Here is a 13852-nt window from a genome sequence, read left to right on the forward strand (position 1 = left end):
ATGGTGGAAGCAGCCACCAGATGGCTGGAAACGTACACTGTACCCCACGCCACTGCGCGGAACACTATCCTGGACCTTGAGAAACAAATCTTCTGGTGACACGGCACCCCAGAGAGAATAGAGTCAGACAATGGGACTCATTTCCAGAACAACTTTATAGACACTTGGGCCAAAGAGCATGGCATTGAGTTGGTATATCACATCCCCTACCATGCACCAGCCTCTGGGAAAATCGAATGGTACCAAACGCCACCTGGTTGGTCAACACCAGAGGATCTGCCAACAGGGCTGGCCTAGCCCAGTCAGAACGTTTACATACTGTAGAAGGGGATAAAGTTCCTGTGGTGCACATAAAGAACTTGCTGGGGAAGACAGTCTAGGTTATTCCTACTTCAGGTAAAGGCAAACCCACTCGTGGGATTGCTTTTGCTCAGGGACCCAGATATACTTGGTGGGTAATGTGGGAAAATGGGGAAGTCCGATGTGTACCTCAAGGGGGAAACAGCCAATGAACTCAATTGTATGCTATTGCCTGCTATATAGCACTTTTTATAGCCCACCAACTAGATGTCTTCAGGTCACCAGCAACTGGCCCTGACTTCCCTCCGATCATCATTCCAACAAAGAATGAACTTTGCCAAAACCAGACGAGCTCAGCAGTGACTAGACAATTTCCACAGTGTCATCAGCAGGCAACAGTCCAACACTGCACCCAGCCTCTCCTGCTCTGAAAGACTGTTACAAGAGATGGAGCCTGACATCATGGACCAGATGGACTCAGCAGCTTTATAGGGATTGGTCCATGCACTAAGGAATGATATCTCTCTCTTTGTGCGTGTGTGTATGTATATATATATATGACAAGAGTGATGGTATATTGAAAAATGTGGGATCCGAGCATGACATGAATGGGATGGAATAAGGGGTGGATACTGTCCTGTGTTCAGCATCAGCAGTCATTTTTCTCCTTCTTAGTAGCTAGTGCAGTGCTGTGTTTTTGACTTTCAGCCTGGGAACAATGCTGATAACACACATGTTTTTAGTTGTTGCTAAGTAACGTTTACACTGACCAAGGACTTTCTGAGTCTCATGCTCTGCCAGAGAGGAGGAGAAGTCGGGAGGAAGCAGAGACAGGACACCTGACCCAAACTAGCCAAAGGGCTATTCCATACCACAGCACGTCATGCCCAGTATAGAACTGGAGGCAGTTACCTGGAAGGGCTAGATCGCTGCTCGGGTCAGGCTGGGTGTCAGTCGTCAGGTGGTGAGCAGTTTTATTCTCTTCCCTTGTTATTTCCCTTCTCATTATTATTATTGGTGGTAGCAGTAGTGGTTTTGCGTTATACCTTAGTTACTGGACTGTTCTTATCTCAACCTGTGGGAGTTACATTCTTTCAATTCTCATCCCCATCCCTCTGGGAGCAGGGGGAGGAAGTTGTGGGGAGGGGCTGGGGAAGTGAGTGAGTAGCTGCATGGTTCTGTGTTACCTGCTGGGCTTAAACCACGACAACCTTTATGTTGCCAATCTAAATCCATCTGAGCCACTTCAGTCTTAGCAGCTTGATCCACCTGTTGATTGTTTTGATGTTCCTCTGTGGCCCAACTCTTGGGTACATGACCATCTACGTGGTGTACCTTCACCACCAGGTTCTGCACCTAAGCAGCGATATCTTGCCACAGTGCAGCAGCCCATATGGGTTTACCTCTGCGTTGCCAGTTTCTCTGCTTCCATTGCTGCAACCACCCCCACAGGGCATTTGCCACCATCCCTGAATCAGTATAAAGTATTGGCCACTTTTCTCGTTCAGCAATGTCCAAGGCCAGCTGGATGCCTTTCCCCTTGCCTGGCTGGAGGCAGGGCCCCTCTAATGGTGATCATAAGATTCTCCTCTTACGTCTTGTACAGAGGGATTAGAATTCCTTATCACAGGAGTTGGAATAAAATCAGCTCTTCCACTCCATCTGGGAAGCTGCTTGTCCAAAAAATGGACCAGCAACTTTCTTGTGAGGATCATCCTTGACCGTTGTTTTCCTCTTCAATTCATGCACCCGTTGCTCCAGAAGGGAGGTAGATTTTTCATCCCACTTTCTCATGTCTTCTCCATGATCCCGCAGGTAAAACCATAGGGTGCCTTGTGGCATGTACCTTCTATATCTTCTCTCTCGGGCAATAGGGTGCCTTATAGGGAGCCTTCTGTTAAAAGCTGAGATGCGGGTCTACACATGGGGAGCTGGATAGATCAGCTTTCAATTGCTTGAACTCCTGGGACAGGAGTTTTTCCACAGCTGAAATGATGGAAGGGGTGCGATTGTCTTCAGTCTCCTGGAGCTGATGACTCATTTCATCCACTGTTGGTGCTGCTGCCCACTCCAGGTCATTTATGCCAATATGATGATGGCGCATTCTGTGCAAATTTCCTCCACATAGGTCGTGTACATTCTACTTCATCTGGATGTACAGGTGCATTCCAGCATCCGGCCTATGATAGATCATCCCTAGAATGGCTGATTCCCTCAGGTAGTGGATGCCTCTCTCTGTCGTGGTTCTCTATTACTGTCTGGGCTTAAACCATGACAGTGGTTCACTTGGCTGAGTGACATATAACATCATCCTTGTATCCATCATACCTTTCCTTCACATCTGCCAAGAGCCTCCTCTAAAGGCTGAGGGCTCCTTTCTCTTTTGCAATTGCTTTGTCAATTCCCCTTTCCCTAGCAAGTGATCCCAGCAGATTGGCTTCTTGCCCTCTAGTTTGTGACTGTCATCCCATTGTCCCAGCATCGGAGTAACCAGGTGATTATGTGCTCATCTGGAAGATCTTTTCAGGGATTGAGAAGTTACCACTTGTTCTTCCTCTTCCTCTCTTTCTTATACTATTTCCTCTTGTTCAGGTGTCACCCCCTCTAGTTCTGGCATTGAGTCTTCTTCATCTTCCTCCATTACATGAGTTGCTTTTTGTTTCCATCTCCTTTTGTGTATAGGGGCAACTGATAACAGTATGGTTTGGTCCTTTTTTTCAATTTCAGTGCCTGCTACTGGGGTTAGAGTGACTGCAGTATCTTTCACTGGGGTTGGAGTGGCTGCTCTGCTCACTGTTGGGGACAGAGTAGCTATGTTTTCTGTTGCTTTGCCATCAGATCCAGAGACATCTTTTTCCCCTTGAGGGTACTGGATAGTGTTGAGCAGGGCTCTGTAGGCAAAGCCCCAGCACATTGTGGTCATTTGTCCCTCACTTGTATTGCCATGATGACAGCACACCTTGTCTAAGTGTTTTACTAGTTTTTCTGGATTTCACACTTGTTCAGGGGTGAAGTTCCAAAGCATTGGAGGGGCCAACTGGCCTTGGAGCTTGCCCGTACAATCCCACACACCCTGATACACTCATGACTGTCCAGCCTTGGGGAAGATCTCCTGGTGGTGTTCTTAGATAGTTGTTTAACCTTAAACAAGACCTGAACCATATTCAACAAGATGCTGGTTCCCAGCAAAAGGAGCAGGCTGATTTCAAGGGTACTCAAAGGATATTCGCAGTCTTTAAAATTCTCAAATGCCATTGTAATAGCCTGATGGGGAAAGGGAAGGTGAAGGAGGATGTCTCCCCCATAGGTTGAACCTCCAAGAGAAAAATAAAAGAGGTGTAATTGTTAATAGTTCCCATTACATGCCTCCCAAAGTATAGAAGTGATGGCCATGCTGAGAATGCATACCAGAGCAGTTTCACGATCATTGATTCTATTGTGTCACAAGCCATCGTCATAAAGTACAACAAAACGAGAACCTTAGCCCAGGCCCCGAAGCCGATAAACACTAAACCAGCAAATACCGGCTGTAAGTAAAGTATGACATGCAACACCTCCAAGGGCAAATAAATCAACATTGTGAAAAGTGACTATTAATCTGAAACAATGAATGCTTATCACAAATATGTCTAGAGACACTCAGGTCAGATCTGTCATCTCAACCCTTCATGCCCCATGTTGGGTGCCACAAAGCACTGTCATGGTTTAAGCCCACCTGGTAACTCAGCACCCCACAGCTGCTCGCTCACACCCCCCTTCCCCCCCCCCCCCAGCAGGCTGGGGAGGAGTAAATCCCATGGGCTAAGATAAGAACAGTCTAATAACAGAAGTATAATATAAACCAACTACTACTACTAAAGATGATGATAAGGGAAATAACAAAGGAAGATAATATAAAGCTAAAAAGGGAAGGGGAAAAAAAAACAATAAATACAAGCGATGCACAGTACAATTGCTCACCACCTGCTGACCGATACCCAGCCCGACCCAAGCAGCAACCTGCCCTTCCAAGTAACTCCCCCCAGTTTACATACTGGGCATGACGTACTGTGATATGGAATGCTCCTTTGGCTCGTTTGGGTCAGGTATCCTGTCTCTGCTTCCTCCTGGCTTTTCATGCCCCTCCTCACTGGCAGAGCATAAGAGACTGAAAAGTCCTTGGTCAGAGTAAGCATTACTTAGCAACAACTAAAACATTGGTGTGTTATCAGCATTGTTTTCAGACTAAAGTCGAAAAGACAGCAATGCACCAGCTACTAGGAAGGAGAAAAATAACTGTTATAGCCAAACCCAGGACAATGAGGATCATTGTTATGGTCGTGTGAAATAAGTTGGATCTGTGAGGAGTTGCTCCATCCAAAATTACGATGGTTTTGTTATGTAATGATTCCCTCTTTTCAGGGTAACCTGAACAAGCAAGGGACATGCTGCCCTTTGCCCAAGGGAGGTGGAACCTTAAAGGACTCTTGAATACTAGAGCTACTGTTTCAAATGCTGTTTTTAAAATGTTTGGAAATGCCTGGTTTAAACTCAAAAGCCAAGAATAGGCATTTAAAATTCTCTGAAGTAGGAAGTTAGACACTGAAGTGTGGAGTGAAAGTTCACTCAAGTTAACTGTCTTCATTTAGAGCTCAGAAGTTTTAACAACTCTGCTTCTTGAGCTGTTTGTCCCACAACATTGTGCTTGTGTATGGGTTATTATGGCTATTGATTGTGCAGCTTCCGATGGGGAGCAGAAACATGATAGCAGGTTGTGGTTCAGCACAAACATGTTTGCATCAGGCCCCTGTTCTGCCCTACATCCTTGTTGTAGCACCCAGCATGGGAATACTTCTCCAACACCATCTCAGAGGAATTGAAATTCATCTGACTGAAGAGCTAGTGCTTGATGAGAAGTAACAAATTAACAGTGCAGTGTTCAAGTTCTCATTTGTGAGACCTGGGTTTGTGCTCTGGCTTTACCCAGAGCCACTGACCCAGTGGCCCTCTCTGCAGCTAGTGTACACATGGAGCTGCTGAACCTCTTCTGTGGGACTTGCATGTGCTGTTGTGGTGCAGAAATGCTCCTAATGGGTTACTGCACTCTCCAGTACTCAGGCACTTGCTTCAATAAATAACATTCTAAATTCCCTTTTCATAGGTTTCACATAAGTGCACCTTCCCATTTGCTAGTCTCAGTTTAAGATACGGGTAGAATTCATTTTTTTGCATCCCATTTCTGCTTGTATTCCCCCTTCTTTGCCAATTTCTGACAATGGAGGTGAATAGCATCATGTTTGTCATAGTACTCATGTTCTTTATCAACTCCCCTCCTGTGACATCATTTGAGCAAGCACATGCAGCATTTCCCAGCTTTTTTCTTGCAGTTCTCTCATTTCTCTATCACTTTACCAGTCCTCCTGTGGCTCCTTCTCAAGTGCCTTTATGCTTTTTATCTTCCCACTTTACCAGCTTTACTTTACTTTTTACCAGCTCCCTGTCCTCTCACTGTCCTACCCTCTCTCTGGGCCCTGACAAGGTGTCCTGTTCCCTGTGGGCTGCAGGGGCTGGTGGTGGCCGCCGCTGGACAGAGCGCTCCAGACTGACTGCGAGAACCGTACGTGCCCCAAGTAGGCACCGTGCTGTAAACCCATTAAAAATCCAGCCAGGCTGATGAGCCTCAGCACTCTCTGAGTAACAAAATATAGGGAGATAGGGAAGAAGAACACCAGCAGTTCACTAACCCTGTGAACTGGCTGTGCCCACAGGCTTGAGCAGGGCACAGCTCGGCTCTGCCTACCACTCATGTTCCTGGGTCAAAGAGCTGTCCCATCACAAAGACCTCAGTCTCTGTGATCTGCATCCAGTTTGATTCATGGTGCTTAGTGTGTAAATACCTTTGAAGACTTGAATGAATCTTATTAGCTTCTAACTAAATTGATGGAAGACATCTTGACCTTGTAAGAGCAGTGAGCAGAAGCTGAGCCCCTTTCTTAGGCCAGCAAGCATAACCAGTTTGCTAAGGGTATCTGTTACACTGGTGTGAAATGGTTTGTCTCTGAGCTGGGCTGTTGGCAGAATGTGCAGTCTGTAACTGGTACAGTTGGGCTGGTCCATCTTCTTGGCCTGAGCAGGTCTGTATCCTCCAGGATACAGGGAGGCTGGCAGAAGCCCCTCATTAGGAGCTGGGGACACTCCACAGAGGACATGGCCAAAGCAACTGCAAGTCTGTGGAGGACAGTTCCCTTTAGGTGAGGCATCTACTGAGATAGAGTGGGGTCTCATCCTGCTTCTGCAGAGCACAGGACTTCTGTTGAGAACCATGGAGACTGGCTTAGCCATGAAACCCGTCCTCTTGCTTGTTCCTGTTTTTCCACCTTGCCATTGCCACTGGCCTTGGGCAGCTGTTCCCTTTGGTACCCAGAGACATGTGTGGGGAGGAAGACTGCCTCTCTTGCTTCAAGTCAAACAGCATGTGGGTAGAGAAGGTGGTTCGTTTTTTCCATTAAATGACAAATATTTTGAAATCAGTATGGCTTCATGAAGTCATGTGGTAGAATGAAAGGTTCCTAATTTTGTTCATTCTAGCTGAGATTCCCATCTCAATCTGACATGTGAATTGGGTCTTAATGCCACCATGAGGGAATTGCAGTCCAGTAAATGGGAGCCAGGTCCCTTTCAACACAGCATCTTTGCGCTGGGTATTTGAAAGAGGCTCCAGTACCTTATCAGATGCCTTTCAGGAACCTGAAGTGTTTGTTACTATAGTAATGCTGCTTGCTTGTGCTCAGCATCCCAGAGCTGGCTGTTCCAGGCTCCATCCTTTCCTATCAGCAAGCAGCTGGTCTGGCTGTCCCATGGGATGCCCCGTGTCCTCTCTGCCAGCCCAGCTGCTGGGACTGGAGCTGCAGGAGGGGAGAGGAGCGCAGGATGCTCCCACATGGCGTGGGGCCAGGGATGTGCCATGGGGCAGGGACTCCCACCATCTCCCATCTCCTGTGTTTCCCTTCCACAGGGCTGGTGAACAGATGTGGTCAAGTTCATTTCATGTGGCATCACAGCTGCTCTGAGAGGGTCTAATTGCCATCTTTCCACATAACAGCCTCTTGGCTAATCTTGGGCCTGCACCACTTCAGCAGAGAGCCCCTTAATGAGGGTGAAGTGCAGTTTGCTAGCACAATCAATTGACAAGACTGATGGGCTCAAGCTGGGAGAAGAGACAGCTTCCCAAGGGCCTTCAGGAGCGGGGAGCTCTCTCTCCTCCTGTGGCCAGTTTTATCCTTTTGCACATTCCTCTCCTGTCATTTCTGTTGTCAGTTTTCTCTTCCTTGGTTTAGGGCATATTCCCAGTGTTTCAGCCACTTTTCCATCTTTTTTTGTTCTCCCTTGCTCTAAGAGTAATTCTTGCCTGTCCCTGCCATCCTCATTTCTCCCCTATTGTCATATTTACATTTTTTCCCTCTTTCCTATTGTCTTATTGCTCTCTCCCTTCTGCTGTCATTCAATTTTTCTGTCTCCTTATCTCTCCCTCTAACTCCCCCCTTTCCCTCTCAGCCTGTGTCTCATTCTCCATCTTGGATGAAGGTAATGAAAGTAATCGGGCTTCATTAATTCTGAGCCCTATGAGATGATATCCATTTGGAGCCATGTTTGCCAATTAATTAGATGGTCTAAATTAGAAGTGACCTTGGTATACTGCTATATTTGCCTCTCTGAGTCGAATCAAGCTTTTCACTCCAGCACCCTCTCTCATTGTAATGGAAATTACCTCCTTTGTCTGGTTTGGGAACCTTGCATTGCATGTGTTTCCCCCTGGTTGCATGGACATAGGGATAGTAGGGACATAGGGATCTCCTCAAACCCCTTTGAGAGATTTGCTTTTCAACACCACATGATTTCAGCATTTTGGGGCATTTACAGAGGAACTGCATAGACTGTCCACACCTTTGGTCACTCAGTCCAGAGGAAGGTCAGAGCAGGCAGATCCAGTGCATGAGGGGAGCTGGCTATTCACTCTGTCCAAGATTAATTCATTGAACATGCCAGAAATATCCTTGTGTCACACTGCCAGTGCCAGCACAGGAGGGGTGTTCAGCTCAGAGCCCCCATCCCGGGCTGATAAGCAGCTCCACAGTTCATTGTCTTAAAGATCTGGTAGATTCAGTAGTGGCAGGAGCCATGCTGCAGGTTGTCTCCAGTGAGGAGTGGACCCACAGGTTGTTCTCCAGACCAGTGACAGATCTGTAGGTATCAGGACATGTGTGATCTGCTGGGAATCCTCATGGGGCAGGGAGGCTGGAGACATGCCATTTCAACCCTTGGGTGTTTTGTACAGTCACTCATTGGACCACAACATTGTCTATAGAAATGGCCATTGAATTGGGGGGCTTATGCATGTGAGTGGAACTTTTCATCATAAAGAAATTTTGTCTCCTTAAGGCAATCTGAATTTCATCTGAAAGGGAGTGTCTTTGGAAGCAGAGAGGCTTGTCCCAACAACTTTCCATCTAAGGCAGATAATTGTCTTCTCTGCAGTCTGCTCTAGAGGGAAGTTCCCCAGCCATCACTCCCATCTCCAGTACAGACCACAGGGGAGATGTTTCAAAGTGGGGCACAGGAAGGGCTGCCACAATCTCTGGCCCAAACTTCCCCCTCTGCTCTTTTCACTGCAAAGGGGATACAGTTTAATGTTAGAGCAAAACAAGTATGTGCAGAAGAAGGAAAGGGAAAAGCCAGTCACATTTGTCAAACTTAAATCTGTAGGGTTGTTTTTTTAAAAACAGTTCACACTGACTGACATGTTGCCATTGGGGAACAGTTGGTGTTGAAGAGACACTTAGACAGGGATGGAGGTACTGAGCAGCAGCAGGGATGGATGCTAGGATTTCATGCCAGGTGTTGCCTGCTCAGGTGAGAAGGAGGTAGAGAGCATTGAAAAACCACATGCAATAACACAGGTTGTGCTTGAGATAAACATGTTCCCCTCTATCACCAGAACAGTTAATGCCATTTATATACATCTGAAGTAGGAAATGCTGTGTTTCAGAGCACTGCTCCTTGTTTATCTGTCAGGTGGCCGTGGCCTACTAAACCTTCCTGCCCCTTGGTACTCCCAGCATTTGTTTATATTAAAACCAGCCACAATGTGCAAGGCATTTTCTGCATGTACAAGGAAATGGTGTATCCACGAATGGGTTTGAAGTATAAAAGGACAAATAGTTCAAAATGAGCAATCTGGAATTCAGTGTAAATGCAAAACAATTTGAGACATGCAGCAGCCTCTTGTCACCATTTCTATTTGTACTATGTGATTGGGGGTGTTCGTGGGGATGAAGAGACGGAGTGGTCCTGCTCTGAAAAGTGGCAGTTTGAGGAGAAGCCTGAATGGTGCTGAGCAGGTAGAGGAGTGAAGTGGTCTAGTTGCCGAAGCAAGACCAGTGCCTTATTTTCAAGGTTTTGCTTCCCAGGGTCAGCTCTGTGTGGCTGGCTGGACTGCCTGCAGTTGCCCTATATCCATATCCAGTTTCCTTCACTTTTTTCCAAGCTTTTTCTGCTTGCCTTTTGGGATTTTGTGCCTGTAGCAATTCAGTGCACCACAGCCTCTTTTTTTCTTCCCACCTCTTTTTTTTTTTCACTTTTTTTATTGGGGTGGGAGGGGTAGAAGTAGGGTAAGAGCTGTGGCTATGAACATGCAGGTAAATAAAGCCAATTACTTAAACACATATATGGCAAATCTTACTGATTTGTAGCCCCAGATTAAGATGCAGAAGAGCATATGAGGTTGATGATTATATTTCGGGGAGAGTTAATTGACAGAAGGTGAAGGCAGACAAAGAGCTGCTGCTTACTGACTTCTTGAATCCCAATCAGGAATTATGATTAAAGACATGGTGAGACATCAGAAGCCTGATGAATTGGTGTCTTTTTTCTTTTTTGCCGTCATTCACGCTTGACTTCAACCTTTCAAGTGCAAAAGTCTCTCTTTTCCATTATTATTCATTGCCTTTTGAGTTTTTCTAATTAAAGTGTATGAAAATAATTACTGATCTGTCATACTGAGTGTGGTAGTGGGGTTGGCTGCCTTACTGTAATATGTATAAAAACCCCAGTTTCCATAATGATGTGCAACTTAGGTGTTAGATAATTTTATTCTTTTTCTACTCTGTTTTTTTTTTTTTAATTTCTCCTGATTTATTTTTTTTAATTCCAAAAGATACTAGGAAAGCGCTCTCCCTGCTGACAAAGCTGAGAGGGACAGCTTCTTCTTGCCCTCCCCCCTTGGCATCCCTGTTCATCCCCCTCCTCCAAGCCCTGCTACTGGGAATTAACTGGTGACCTTTCATGTCTCCTGACCCACCACCCACAGCCATCAGATACTCCTGCTTAGAGTAAAAGGTGGAATGAGTATGTGTACTCAGCTTCCTTCCCAGTGATTTATCAGGGTCAACTGCCCTTCCTGCAGACACCAATGGGACCTGGCACTCACCCCCATGCACCGGCTGCCCCAGTAAAGGGTGGAGCTCAGCACCCCTCCCCAGCATGGGTTGGATGGCTGCAGCCGCTCATGCACCAACATTTGTTTCTGAGGTTTTTCATGGACTGCTTTTGCTTCCATTCACTTAGAGAAGCCAAGGTCTAGTCTGTGTTTGCTTGGATTTGACATGTCCTGCACATAGGTTTACCTTCAGCTTCACCACAGATTTTCTAACCATAGAATCACAGAATAGTTAGGGTTGGAAAGGACCTTAAGATCATCTAGTTCCAACCCCCCTGCCATGGGCAGGGACACCTCACACTAAACCATATCACCCAAGGCTTCGTCCAACCTGGCCTTGAACACTGCCAGGGATGGAGCATTCACAACCTCCCTGGGCAACCTATTCCAGTGCCTCACCAATACACAGCCCAACCTGTAGCTGTGCCTGGGATTACTCTGACCCAGGTGTAGGACCTTGGACTTGGCATGGTTAAACTTCATGAGGTTGGCATCAGCCCACATCACAAGCGTGTCAAGGTCCCTCTGGATGGCATTCCTTCCCTCCAGGGTATCAACCGAACCACACAGCTTGGTGTCATTGGCAAACTTGCTGAGGGCGCGCTCAATCCCATTGTCCATGTCAGCGACGAAGATGTCAAACAAGACAGGTCCCAACACCAATCCCTGAGGGACACCACTCGTTACTGGTCTCCAGCTGGACATTGAGACATTGACCACAACTCTTTGCCTGCAGCCATCCAGCCAGTTCTTTATCCACCGAGTGGTCCATCCATCAAATTGATGTCTCTCCAATTTAGAGACAAGGATGTCGTGTGGGACAGTGTTGAATGCTTTACACAAGTCCAGGTAGATGACATCAACTGCTCTCCCCCTGTCCATCAGTTCCATAGCCCCATCATAGAAGGCCACCAAATTGGTGAGGAAGGATTTCCCCTTAGTGAAGCCATGCTGGCTGTCACCAAGCACCTTGTTGATTTTCATGTGCCTTTTAGCATGCCTTCCAGGAGAATCTGCTCCAAGATTTTGCCAGGCACAGAGGTGAGACTGACTGGTCTGTAATTCCCCGGGTCATCCATTTTCCCCTTCTTGAAAATGGGTGTTATATTTCCCTTTTTCCAGTAGTCGGGAAGTTCACCTGACTGCCATGATTTCTCAAATATGATGGCCAGCGGCTTAGCAACTTCATTTGCCAGATCCTTCAGGACCTGCGGATGGATTTCATCAGGACCCATGGACTTCTGCACGTTCAGATTTTTAAGATGGTCTCGAACCAGATCCTCTCCTACAGTGGGCCCAAGGTCTTCATTCTCATCATATCATTCTCATAATATCTCATGCAGTTCAGTCAGAGCCTTGTGGTCCTTGATTTTGCAGAAAACAAGATACATGGCGTGCAGATAACAGCCTCACTCTCTTCTGAAGCCCAAGGTTCTTAGTATCTGACAGAAGGATGGAGAGACGTGTTTTGCTAGGAAACATACACATCTAGGAATGTTTGTCCCAGCAGTCAGAAGCTGGGAGCAGAAGCACCACAAGCATTGCAACTCAGTGTTGGTTTCTGTTCCTTCAAGTACCACAGCCCTGGTGAGAGGGCAGTGATCCCTGAGCATCAGTCACGTGAGGTGTGCAGCTGCTCTGAGCTGTAGAGATGTCTTCACTTGACACAGGCATCTAACCAGTGCTGGTAGCCATGTGTCGGAATATGGCACAGTGGCGGTGATGTGGGTCTGTCTGTCCAGTTGCTGCTCTGTGAGAAGGGCTGTAGGAAGCTTTTCAGGGGGTGCAAGGTACTGGTCTCGATGTTCAGAAAGGTATGTGTTGTCCTGTGTCCAATGCCAACCATGTGCTAGTGAAGTAGTTTGTATATTCTGTGTGTGACTGGGTACACCCAAAGAGGCAGTTTTCCAGAAAAGGATGAGTGTGTGCATTTGACTCTTTAAAAGATCATCTCCAGTTGAAGCATGCAAACTCTCCAGCTCTTTAAAACTGTTGGTGTTCAAGCACTGCACTGGTTATGGTGGTGCAGGTTATGGACAAACACTTGAAGAGAGGCGAAGGGAACACGTCAGTCAGAGCAAGGAAAGGTTTACCAAAAGCTTTCTAGTTTGCAGACTATTTACTTTCTTTTTACTCTTCCCTTATTCATCCTTTCCTTTGTCACCTTTCTCCTTATTTGTACTTTTCTTTCTCATGCCCTTCCTTTTTCTGCATCAATACACTTTGAAAACACTGCTGCAATGCTCCCTAGTTCAAAATTACAGTGTATTTTATGAGGCAGGATTTAATTAGGGGACTTATGTTTTCAGCAGCTTAAGGTGGGCCTTTCAACTTACCTACCTAATCGGTTGCACAAGAAGTTTCACAGCCCATGACAAAACATTGTCAGTGATCAAAGTCTGAATTCTACATAAAGGAAAAATTTTAATAATAAGATTTTCAGGTGTGCACTTCTAATTATGTCCAGAATATAACTGTAGAAACACTTTTGACTGATTTGAGCTTTGTCTAATAAATATGAGTCTTCATTGAGCTATGAAAAGTGACACCTCTGACTTTACAATTCTGGTGTCTTTTGCCACTGAAGATGTGTAAAATATTCTCCTGTGTTTCGCTTTCCCTCACATATCCTTTCTTCTTTGTCTCCAGGTGGCAACACCTGAGGGGATGATGCCCAGCAGCATGTTTCTCCCAGCAGCCGCTCCAGAGAAAGATGAGAACACTGCTGTGGAGGAGCTGGGGAAGCAGCCTGGTGAGTGCAGGTCACTGAGATCCACAGGTGCCACCATTCCCCCAGCTTCCATCACCTGGTCAGGGGCTGTATCTGGGGACATCTCCACATGGGTGAGCTCCACGTGCCCAGTTGTCTCCCAAGAACTGAAGTCAGATGGTGCCCAGCAGGGCCATCTCCCTTCATCTGTGCCACAAACAGGCTGGTGCCCCGGGTGTCCCCATGGCAGGGCAGCTCAGAATTGAGGAGCACAGCTCACCACTGTGGCTATTCACGTGGAAGTGGTGTTGAATCCTTGCAAAAGAAAAGACCAAGTATGAGTGGTGGAAAATAGAGGTACTGGAGGG

General features: G+C 46.6%; 1 protein-coding gene across 1 annotated transcript in view; it reads left to right on the forward strand.

Moving 5' to 3' along the window:
• The window catches only part of LOC133283323 (zinc finger homeobox protein 3-like), a 155759-nt gene that overhangs the window by 130410 nt on the left and 11497 nt on the right, over positions 1 to 13852 (forward strand). The window contains 1 exon segment of the mRNA XM_061480007.1: positions 13424 to 13526. Coding sequence (XP_061335991.1) covers positions 13424 to 13526 — 103 coding nt within the window.

The sequence above is a fragment of the Pezoporus flaviventris genome, unplaced genomic scaffold (assembly GCF_033815535.1).
Source record: "Pezoporus flaviventris isolate CSIRO_AGI_PZ_B2104156 unplaced genomic scaffold, CSIRO_AGI_Pfla_v1 ptg000164l, whole genome shotgun sequence".
NCBI classification, from domain to species: domain Eukaryota; kingdom Metazoa; phylum Chordata; class Aves; order Psittaciformes; family Psittacidae; genus Pezoporus; species Pezoporus flaviventris.